This window comes from Aulonocara sp. 'chitande type north' Nkhata Bay, linkage group LG17 (genome assembly GCF_057382095.1).
Source record: "Aulonocara sp. 'chitande type north' Nkhata Bay isolate Kocher_YH1m ecotype deep benthic linkage group LG17, A_spYH_male_GT1.1, whole genome shotgun sequence".
NCBI lineage: Eukaryota > Metazoa > Chordata > Actinopteri > Cichliformes > Cichlidae > Aulonocara > Aulonocara sp. 'chitande type north' Nkhata Bay.
This window is the reverse complement of record NC_141360.1, coordinates 22,793,787-22,805,820: the sequence shown is the minus strand read 5'-3', so window position 1 is coordinate 22,805,820 and position 12,034 is coordinate 22,793,787. Positions and strand designations below refer to the sequence as shown.

General features: G+C 42.4%; 1 protein-coding gene across 27 annotated transcripts in view; it reads left to right on the top strand.

Moving 5' to 3' along the window:
* celf2 (cugbp, Elav-like family member 2) overlaps positions 1 to 12,034 on the top strand; it is a 239,549-nt gene that overhangs the window by 132,987 nt on the left and 94,528 nt on the right. For all 27 annotated transcript variants that reach the window (XM_086269650.1, XM_086269648.1, XM_086269647.1 and 24 more), the window contains one exon: positions 6,936 to 7,132. In XM_086269650.1, the coding sequence (XP_086125776.1) occupies positions 6,936 to 7,132 (197 nt within the window). The remainder of the gene's footprint in view (positions 1 to 6,935; positions 7,133 to 12,034) is intronic.

Sequence of the window (12,034 nt, the reverse complement as noted above, 5' to 3'; positions counted from 1 at the left end):
TCAGCTCTCTTTTCACCACAACAGTCTGGTGCAACACCTGCATTACTGCTGATGAATCGTTAATAAGTTCCCAAGATACTTGAACTCACTTGCTTGAGGCAGCTTCTTTCCACCAACCCACAAGAACCATGGCCTCAGACTTGGAGACTCTCATTCCAGCTGACTCAGCTGCAGTAAATTTAATATCTTCATATGATGTTCATATGATATTCATAATTTCCTCACTCGGTTGAGGCAACTTGACCACTCCAGTGCATGCTGAAGGTCACATTCTCTTGAGGCCAATAGAACTACATCATTGGCAAAAAAGTATGGATGACGCATCCGCTCTCTGCTTTACTGGGGTTTCCTGGTCTGTTTTTAATCTTCAGACTTCCAATTTTATTGGGAGCCATGCTGTCTAAAGCTGTGATCCAGTCAGCCAGCTAGCAGTTAAACAGGAGTCACTAAGAGATGGAACTAACTAGTTAGTAGTGATTGAACTTAAGAATACAGGGTTACATTTTCAACACACAGTGCAGAGCTGGAATTTTTTTAAATAGAGGTGCAATTGAGAAAGAAAATGTCTGGAAACATCTGATCAAACACAAGCTTTTTAACTTGACAGGTCACATCTACAAAGTCTGTGTATTATTTGCTAGCATGCATGTGAGACGGGAAATATCTGCTTAATGCAGCCCAAGAGAGCCGCTATCGTGTTTGTTGCTTCTTCCCAGCTCTACCCAGACAGTCCATGTCTTAAACAAACTATCTCCTGCTGTGTACTGATCGTGGAGTCATTTCTTCCGAAAGTAGTATTATTGAATTGTCATGTAGCCCTTGATGTACCCCTTTCAGCGTCTTTCACGATTTCTGTCTGTTTGTGTTAAGTCATGTCAGAATCTGTCAAGGTGTGCACATCTGAGGAGATCTGATTGCCCGTGGTAGTATGTCTGTGTGTGTTTTCTAACATATTTGTAGGTGTGTCTTTGTGTATGTGCAGTAAGCTGACCTTGGTCCCCGCACTCCCTCTGGGGCGAAGAGGGGAACTGATGTTTCTCACTCTGCTTGTCAGCAAGATTAGTTCCCCTGTGGGACTGTTGCACACCCTGCAAACACACTGCCAATGAGAAGAAGTGTGTGACAGCTCGGCCTTTCCACGAACCCACTGGAGTGTGTGTACTTGTATGTGTGTGTGCTCCGATTGAGGGGTTACGGGAGTCAGAATGGATGTGTGTTTTAGAGCAGAAACAGAAGGGGAAAACAGCAGGGGGATCAGCGCAGCCAGCCTGAACCAGAGCCTGTGTGTGTATGCATGTGTGATATGTGTACATGCATGTGTGTATGGTTTCTGAGAGAGCACACGCTGAGCTCTTTGCTGTGCTTACTCTAGACCTGGCTCATCTGCATCCATCTCCTCCACCCTCTCCCTCTCTTTTACTCCTACTTTTACCTCCGTCACTTTCCGACTGTCTGTTTGGAGCACATTCCTATCTTGCTGCCTACTGAACTCCAGCTGTGAACAAGGCCAACAGAGGGGAGAGCAGGTGGTTAATGTAGTCCAGGTAGCTTATCGCTGTCACCATTTACTCTTTATCTGTGGAGGCAAAGATTGTTTTCCTTTTTCCTTCTACCTGTAAAATCCACAGCAAAGCAATATATTTTTAGGGTTTTTATTGCCAGTCTATTGCTGTGTGGCAACACTGTGTTTGGAGAAAAAATAGGAGAACTCAGAAAGTTAATGATTTGACTGTCATAAAGAACCTTAATTCTACATTGTATGTTTCTCATGATATAATAATCTGTTTATTTTCTGCCTGAATCCCTCCTGACTTCCAGAGAGCTCCACAATTTCTAAAATCAGTGCTTTGGTTCAACATGACCCCTAGCTGTACTGGTTCACTGTGGTGAAGAGAGAGGTGAGCCTAAAAGTGAAGCTGTCAGTTTACACAAGCTGTCATGGCCACGAGCTGTGAGTAGTAACTGAGGGATGTGGATATGATGATGGGTGTCTTGGCTCTCCCTTACAGATGGTTTGGTCATTTGGGTGGGGGTGTCAGAGTAGAGCTGCTGCTCCGACACATCGAAAGGAGGCAGTTGAGATGGTTCATCCTGGGTGAAGGGTTCTGGCATGTCCTAGGGTGTCTCTACAAGGTCTTTCAGGTTCCCCCAGGGACTGGGGCCCAGACAAGAGGAAGAAGATGGATGGATGGATGGATGGATGGATGGATGGATGGATGGATGGATGGATGGATTGTGTCTAGATTCACAGCCATATATCAATTTTCTGCTGCTTCTCTGGGTCCAGGTCAAGAGGGCAGCAGCCTAAGCAGAGACATCTAGACCTCCCAATGCCCGATCCCCTCCTGCAACTCTTCTAGGCGTACACTGAACACTCCCAAGCCAGCAGTGAGGTGTAATCTGTTCAGCATGGCTTGACTCTGGCCCAGGGGCCTCTTCCTGGTAGGAGATGCCCAAAACGACTCACTTTGGAAGCTTCAAGGAGGCAGGCTAATTAGATACTCTAACCACCTCAACTACCTCCTGTCGATTTAGAGAAGTTCCAGCTCGAATGATCAAGCTCCTAACCCTCACCTGGGAGAGCCCAGACACCCTTCATCAGAAGCTCAGTTCCTCTACTTGCATCAGCAATTTAATTCTTTCGGTCACTATTTACAGCTCATGGCCATAGCTTAGATCAATCTGTAAATTCACAGCTTCGCTTTTAGGCTCAGCTCTCTCCTGACCGCGCAGGACAGTACATCTGAGTCCGTTCAACTACACATGCATTCATTTTTACAGTTGAATTTCCAAATTTCTTAGTATTCAGTTATATAGTTGAATTTAGAGTACTCGATGGCAGCCCTACATGTCCACAGCTTTTGGTTCTGTCTCATCTTTCTCATCACGTTAATATCTGGGTCACTGCTTTCAAAAGAAAAGCTCTTGCAATTTTCCAGCTCTTAATGACTAAAAGACTAACTTAGCAAATACCTGGTAAATGTAGTGGAACATTAAGCAGCTAAAAAACATTTTGTCTCCAGACAATAACAGCACTAAAGACAGCCTGAGTGCTGAACTTGATTTTAACTTGTCAATAACATGTTAAAAGCTTGTTCCCCACACCCCCAGAAATTATTGGATGACCTTTCTTGAACATTATTAGGAATCTTGAGGCCTTCTAACTGTTTTCTTGGCTATACTTTGGACTATATTCTGCTTCTAAACAGCTTCTTTAAATGTGCTTAAACCAGCCCTCCCACAAAGTAGATGTTTTAAGTCCAAATAAGTCACTTTCTGCAACCTGACTGTTAACTGTGTGTTCTACAAGTTAACAGCTGGAACCTGAGGGCACTGAAAAGAGAGAAACCACACGGATGAGTGGTGAATGGCTTGATGATAAACATTTCCAGCTTTTCTGTTGCATTTCCGTTTTGATTCATGCCCAAGTAAAGTGAAAAACACACATTAAATAAACGTTATCTTTCAGTATCTGAGCTAAGCTGGGTTCAGACATGCTACAGTCCTGGCAAGCATGTCTTGATAGCTCGCTTCTCATGTCACTGTTACCACTGAAGCCAATTATTGAATTTGCCAAAAATATGCTGAGAGAGGAGGTTTGAGGAGCTGTGAATGTATAATGAAGATGATGCATGAATAAATAAATAACCATCATTAAGGTTTTATGATCAATATAATGCAGCTGTAGTTTGGTCAAACAAGCCTGCTGTCTAATGTGAGTGCAAGGTGAGGGAATAGCAGCCCTCAGCACATGCTTCAAAGCCCTACCCAGACACTTTTTTTTAGCCGGGCTTAATACACACATACACATAGTGAGTGTAGATCAGCCCTCAGTCACAGCCCTGTGCTTCAGGGAGACCGGAGTGATGGAAGCAATAGTTAAGCCATTAAGGCAAACAATTGGCTCAAATTGAGAGGGAGGGAGAGAGAAAAGAAGAGCAAGAAGAGGAAAAGAGGGAGGGAGATGGAGAGTCTATGGCAGGAGTGGATCCACTCAACGACTTAATCCGAGCCCCAGGACACTCTCCTGCTAAGCTTCACACACTTTCACAAACATCTACACACACACACACACACACTATAAAGCTCTGCCTGCCTCCAATAACACCTTGTCAGTCTTGGCCACAGGGGCGATGGAAGAGCCGCTCATTCCTTTATAGTTCGCAGAGGCACCTACTTCCAACCACCTAAGGGAAAGACGGAGCGTGCAATCTACACAAGACAGCTCTGTGAGCATTCGTACACCTTATGGCTGCTGGTGTGAAGCTATTCATTGTCTTAGCAGGCAGAGTGAATGGTGGAAGGAGCACAGGGTGGACAGTGTCCTGGACGAGGGAGGCGATCCTCTGACACCGGCTATTGTATCGTCTCCCCCCTTGGCCTTGCTCAGTCCCCACAAGCCTCACATAAACAGCTAACAATGAGGGATTGTCTCCAGCCTATTCCCCCTCTTTCTGCTCTTTAGCTTTCACACACACATCAGCTTTGTGTGTGTGTGTGTCAGAGGGCGAAGGCATGATGTGCTGCAGTCTGAACCCAGCGACCACCGCAGCTTGTCCGATGCAGTCGTCTTCGCCGTTTATGTGGCTAAATATCAGCCGGTGATAGGGCCAGTCAGCTACTTGCTACCACCGCCGCCCTTCCCTCCCTTCTTTCCTCCCCCCCCTGCCGTCAGCTACCACCCTTGGGGCTCGTGCAGTACCCAGGCCCGAGCGATTTATCGGACAGCTTAGCGAGGAGCGGTTATTGCCCAGAGGACTGTTAGCACGGGCTTGGCTCGTTGACTCCTTCTCCATTTCTGGCGTTTTATTTGACATGTCCTTTATGTCCTTTAAAGAATTGGGCGTTTCTGCCGAGCGCCTTGGCTCTTTCTGCAAAAGATGGATGGCCCGCGTTCAAAGGTCTGGATGTTTTCTTTCCTCTCCCTCAATCTCTCTCTTTCCCCCTCCCTCCTTCCTGCAACTCTTTCTCCTTTCGCTCTCGCTGAGCTTTATAGGGTGGTATTAGCGTTGTCAGCTAACCAAGCTCAGGATTTGGCTTTGTTTTTGCCTCTTAAGATAATGCTTTTTCACTCTCCTGCTGAGAACAACAAAAGGAAGAGAAGAGCAATAAAACAGCACAGCCATTGACTTTGGTTTCATTAAACTGGTTTTCAGCCGTCTTCAATAGACCACAGGCCTTGATGGCGCTTGCGTGTATGTAAGAGGTTGTTTGCAGCCATGTGTGTGTGATTATCGTCGAAACACAGCCACACTTTGGCTCGTGCGTACTCAGGTGCCGCTCTCATCTCTGTCATGGCCTTACTGCTGAAAGGTGCTGAAAGTTATTCACCTTCATTGGTGCATAATTAAATAAATAAATAACAGAGAGAGGAGCCACGAGTGTGTTTTGTGACGATAAGTGTTGTTGCTCTGCAGTGAAAGGGCGGGAAAGCACTTCAACTCCTTTTCGTATGCATTCCAGATGTGGAGATATATAAGCAGACCGATCGGCGTGTAAGCATCTGTGTCCTGTTAGAGGCGGCCTGGAGGTTTACTGTACTGGCTCTGCAGCCTAATCCCTCACACAAAACCTCGCATTACCACGCCGCACGCTGTTTACCCCGCATCCAGCGAGGCGTGCGAACACGCACAAACATTCACACATGCATCACGGCGCACATATATTCGCACAGAGTGTCTCCTCTGTCGGCTACAGCTCGGTCTTGTGTCGGCAAGTGCAGTGAAAAAAAAAAGACGTACTTTGTATGCTGCTTTTGCTGTTGCGCTGTAAAATAAAATCTGAGTTCACCTCAGTCCTTCAGTGTGGATTTACTGACATCCCATATAGATCCATCGCTACATCTCCGCTATCAAAAATCCACACTTAGCATCACAGTGAAATGTCAGTTTGCTGATGTGTCAGGTCAGTGTATATAAAAATTGCCGGCTTCGGGGATATCAGGCTGTAAAACCTAAATTGAAAGCTGTCTCGCCCCGCTGTAAGGAGCTGCGAAGGCACCCAAGAGAATTTTATTAGTGTGGCTCTCACTGAGTTTCAGTGTCCTTGTGACGTTTCTAAAGGCTGTTTTAGAGCCTTTTCCATAGTGTTATGAATGAAAACCTGGGAGGGCATTTTTTGAAGTTAAATTAATTTTTTGCACATTAATGGTTCCAAGGTTCTAATTTAAGATATTTTATTATTTCCTCCTTTTTCATGTGTGTGTCTGCTGAAAGCTCAGTATCTTCTCTTATAGTGGCTTTGAAATGCTTCAGAATTCATGATATTCTACTTTTACAGATGTTTAAGCTTTCAAATCACTTTAACCCATTAGGATCTTGGCCATTTTATTCTATGTCTACTCTATTAGATACTGCAGTATGCAAAAACCAATATATATGTGTGCGGATGACTAGTTTAAAAAAACCCCCACAAGGTTACAATACACTGGACTGACTGAGAAAATCAGTTGTGAAGCTGAAAATCAAGGCAACAAAGACTGATTTTTATGCTGCTGCGTAAATTTTAGTTTCTGCTGAATTTTGGGGAGCAAATTTGAAACGTGTAATTGTGCTGTGTGCAGAAACGATACACTCAACCTTTAGGTTATTTATTTTAACACAAGGGAAATTTCCATGAGCAAGCCAGAGCACGGTTTGGATATTTGGTCTTTTGAAATTGAAACTGCGGGGTAACGCTGTTCTGCCAGTGAAAACTGCTTTTAAGTTTTCAAATTTAGCTTCAGGTCAAGTTTGTTTGTGTCTAAGTGTGTTTACGGGTGTGTAGTTTTAGTTCGAGATTCCTACGATAATCAAAAATATTAGGAAAATGCTTAAAAGCATTGTAGATCCAGTTTAAATCACATAACATGAACACAGAGACCCTGATTCTTAAGCTGTTAGTGATATTGGTTTGTCTGTGATGTTCTAATGTCCCGCCTTTTGTCTCTTCAACAGTAACGGCACGGCCGGAAAAATGAACGGGGCGCTGGAGCATTCGGACCAGCCAGACCCGGACGCCATCAAGATGTTTGTGGGCCAGATTCCACGCTCCTGGTCAGAGAAGGAGCTGAAGGAGCTATTCGAACCGTATGGAGCCGTCTACCAGATCAACATCCTCCGAGATCGCAGCCAGAACCCTCCACAGAGCAAAGGTACTAACCAACACGGTTATACAGTACTTAGAGGTGATGTGTTCATTCATTCATGTATGGTTGTCTGCTATAGTTTCTCTTCCTTCTTACCTATGTTTCTCTCCTTTCTTTCTCATGATGAAGAAAATAAATCATAAAAATATCAACAAACGTTTATGCAAATACAATGATACAGTAGCCTAAGTTATGATAATGAATCGAGGTACTTTGGTCCCTCTTCTTGGGGAGTCAAGTGCTCCTGTTTTGTCAAAGCTGCTGGTGTCTCAGAGATAAGCCCAAGGTGTCCTTTGGCCTTGGTGCCATGACTCAGGAGCCCTTGGCATCACATTAAAACCCACCAGAGTACAATTAAGCATCATTTTCAATGTTTTCAGTAGAGACAAATTAACAAAAAGATGTTATAATAGTGTTAGGATTATGATAGGGTTAGAATTACAATCATCAGTGATTATATCAGAGGGTTAATACACACCAGATCACAAGTAACCTGCTTAGGGTTAGGGTCATCATTAATGATGACTTAGACCTCAGAGGGTTAAAGCAGCACTGCTAGCTCTCGGCATTACAGATTATATGAAAGATGGGAAGACCCTCTATGTCTGAAATTGAAGCTGCCTCTGAAGTGCCATAAATCTGCATTTTATTTAATAGCCAGACTTGCTAATCAAGCTAACTAGCATTAGCTTATAAATTAGCATGCTTCTGTATCCAATTAAGGTCATTTGTGGCTCAAACAAGATGGGAACAGCCCTCATGCTTAACTTGAGAATTGAACATTACATTGTGTAAATTGTAGTCAGGCTGTAGTCAGCCTAAGAAGGTCAGAAACATTAAATTTATAACATATGTGAAAGGCTGTTTGTCTACTGATCACCTCAGATGACAATGTCAGGTGACATCTCCAGGTCTATTTACTCTGAAAGAGGCTGTAAAACTTTGGGAAAGAGTCCATTACAGATCAGTGAGTTAGAGAATCTCGCTTCTGATCGATGATAATGAAACTAAGTTGAGGACTGAACCTTTCTGTCAGTAAGTCTTGTTTTAGCTGCTATTAGCCTCTGTTAGCTGCTTTAGCCAGCGTTAGATCAACTTTTTTTGAAGTGGATCTAACATTTTTGGACTCTTAGCAGATAATCTCTTGCAAAATATGAGCGTTAAATCAAACAGTTTATCAGAGGGAAAGCGTGATTTTTAGGTTACGCAAGCTTAATATTAGCTATTGTTAGCTGTCCGAAGATGGGAAGGTCGCAAATCTAGTCTGCTGATAATAAGTAATTAAAACAATATCAGGGATAAATAAGCAAATGTCTCTTCTCCTCCACCTTAGGTGTTTTATTTATGTGGCAGATCTCCAGCCAATCATATGGGAGATGTCGTTTCAGGCCACTGTATTCAAATGCGGTGGAGAACATGGAACACAAACCACAAACCTGCTCCTTTGTATTTAATTAAAAATTTGGATTAATTAAAAATTAATTAGAAATTTATGAGAACATATCAGTTTCTTGGAAGATATAATTACACAATACAATTAGTATACAATACAATTAGTAATTACAATTAGTAATCTATGTATATTTATGAGTATAATACCCTTTTTTTCTAAGTAAATAATACAAAAAAAAATACTGAGTACACCTCTAAAGCAGGATTTCACAAACTTGGTTAGTCAGTAGAAATCTGTGGGCAGTCAACTATCTGCTCATTTTTTCTATGACCTCTCAAAACACTTCCCTGATGATGTTATGGCTTGAGTTGCTATTTTCAAGTCATGACTAATTTAAAAAGGATAAACCAGGCTATTCTCATGGACTGGTGGCTTGCCGATCACAAATCAATAGCCAATGAGATTGCATTTTAGCCAGATGTGACCCTTTGCTGGTCACATCTGGTGTTAAAACACCAAGAGTGGACACTACGACAATGCTCAGCTCAGGGCTTTACTTCAGGACTTCACATCAGATGGTCACATCCATCTTTTATAGATCTTTTATATGCCATCTATGCTTTGCATCAAGTACTGCTCCAACACCAAAGGACAGTTTGTCCGTATCTGAAGCCAACAGCTTCTGACAGAAACGTCACTTTTTAACGCTCTGCTATGAGAATGCGTAGGATACCCCTACAGAAAACACAAACACTTAACTGTATGTACACTTCTACCCACACAGAGGCACATAGACTATCAGTGGTTGAGGACCGTCCCACCTATTTAATGGCAGAACAAGTGATGCATGTGCAACATTACACAAGCAAACACGTATTTCGTGCACCATTTGAAGACAAAGACTCGCCTTGCCAGACTTACACAGTCAATTGTTCGAAACTGCATGATTTGCAGCTATTTTCTCCCATTCCCTTTTCTTTTTCCTTTGATGAATTCATCAAGTGTGAGAGCAAACAATAGAGACAGCAGCCACAAACGGGCAGACAATAGCGTTGCCATATTAACAGCCATCAACCAGAGTGGGGGTTGATGACACTCCTGATGAGACATGGAGAGTGGGAGGAAAGTAAAGAGAGAGGCAGTGAGGACGGCAGGAAGGGAGAGGTGGCGTTTCCACCCGACTGGAAAGCAAATTTTGAAGAGAAGTTTCAAAGTGTCACTTGAAACAAGATCGGAATCAAGAGGGATGAAGTGTGAATAAAGCCAGTAAACACTTTCCTGCAAGAAAAATGAAGTCAAGGAGTTTTCATTTCTGGGCCAGCTGATGCTTGCTATAGATGTCTTGAAATGCGGTGATATATTACAAAGTAAAGCTCTGTATTACATTTAAAAACTTCTCATTTGGCTTGTCGGATGCTTTGAGAAGGAAACATATTTGACCTAATACCAGGGAAAATAACAGTGTTATTTATACGGAAATCATAAGAATAAGATCTGACCTCTTGGTTTTGGTGTGTGGAGCTTATTATTTTCAATACTTCCCGTGCTTCATGTTGCCACAGTGACGTCACCCGTTTAAGTCTTACTGACCAAAATTAGTTTTGCATTTTTGGAGCGATTAATGTACAACGAGCAATATTGTTAGTTTAATAAGGCTTTCAAAAGTGTTGCAAACATGAACACATACAAGAGATCCAGTTCACTGACTATGAAATAGCTGATTTGATGCCGAGCAAACAGCTAGCAGCCATAGTCAAATCGTCCATGCGCAAAATAATGAAGATGTTAAGCCTTGATGTAATTTAAACTGTCAACTTATATAAATATTTAATACTTTTTTTACTGTCTGGCTCTAAAAATGTTTATTTTTCTTCTTTAAAGTCACATTTTATTATTGAAGATGATGAGGATTGACTCATTTTTACAGGCAGCTGCAAGTGCCTCTTTGTGGAACTACATGTTTGTGGTAGAAAGAAATGCAGATCAGTGCATGAACGTATGCATTTTGTAAACATATTCAGTCGGTCGAAATGACATAAAACGTTGCACTTTATGCAAATGCACCTGGGTAGACTCGCATGAGACCCATGTCCCCAAATAGTCCTGAGAGTTCCTGCTTATACGCTGCAAGGGAAATTTAGAGTGCAAATCAGTGTTGAGTAGAGATGCTCACCTCGTGCTCACTCCTGTTTTTATATGGGTGATTTTCATATTGCAATTTTTAGAACAGATTTTTTTTTTGAATAATAGTTAAGTAGGAATTAGTGATTTAAGCTCCGAAGGCTATTAACTACCAGGTAAATGCGGTAATTGTGCACTACTAATTTTCTGCATACTGAAAACTTTGTAGAGTTTTGCTGGGTAATGATCGCCTGGTTAATTATTATTGAAAATCTAGTCTATTCTAAATTTATCATAGGAAATTACAGTAACTGGCTGTCCAACCTGTAGTATTCTGTAAATTTTAATCAGAAATCTTAAACTTTATGACATATATTTATATATATATATATATATATGTATATATAATATAAATAATTAATTTCCTCTTTCTTGTGTCTTAATGACCTTGAGGCTGATTTCAAAATGTATTCTCATTAACTCACATTATTCATATAATTGTATTGAAACATTTGTTCCTCCGATGAGTGTAAAAAATGCGGGGCGATCAAAAGCTGTCCTCCTGTTGAGTGTATACTTTTAAAAGATGTGATGTCATCCACCTTTCTGCAGCTACACCCTCCACCTCACCTCTGTTTTTAGTTCTTCTCTCTCTGATTTTCCTCGTTTTTGGCTTCCTCTCATTCTGACTGAGTCATACAAGCTTATGAAAGCCTGGAGACAGCGTTCTGCCAAATCAACGCATTTCTGCACACCAACACACTTGTCATGTGCTTTGCATTTGTGTGTCCTTAGCCTTGAAATGACTCCTTTTCTCCTCGCTCTCCTTGTTCCCTCTGATATCTCTGAGGGGTGGACGGGGGCCACAGTTCCCCCTCATGTCCTTCAGCTCCTTCACATCTCCTTCTCCATCTTCACTACCCTTGAAATGAGTTGTTTTTGCGGCTGATGAGTCAAAAGTATCGCTCAACGGGAGAAAGCAAAGCCACCTAGCATGCCTTTCATTTTTTTCTACTCAACATGACAATCTCTGTCCATATGCCTCATTTTTATTTATTTATTTTTTAACAGTCTCCTTTTTTGTGGAGTGCATTAAGAGGAAATGTAGCGTTTGATTGGGCTCTTACTGGCCTTGTTATTCGCAGGCTCTGAGCGCTGTTGTTGTTTTCTCATAGTTAAGTAAGCCGCCTGGCCTCATCTGCACCCGCTCAGCCAGAAGGAGCTGCGATTGCACCCTCGCCAGTTTCCCTGTTGAAATTTCGCCAGTGTCAGGGAAACTGTGGCCCCTCGCTTCCCTCAATGTGTTTATTTTAAATTAGCAATGGTGTTGTTTGTAAAGGATCTTCGCCATTTGGGGCAAATGAGCCCACTCCGGTGCCCCAGTGGTGACCCAG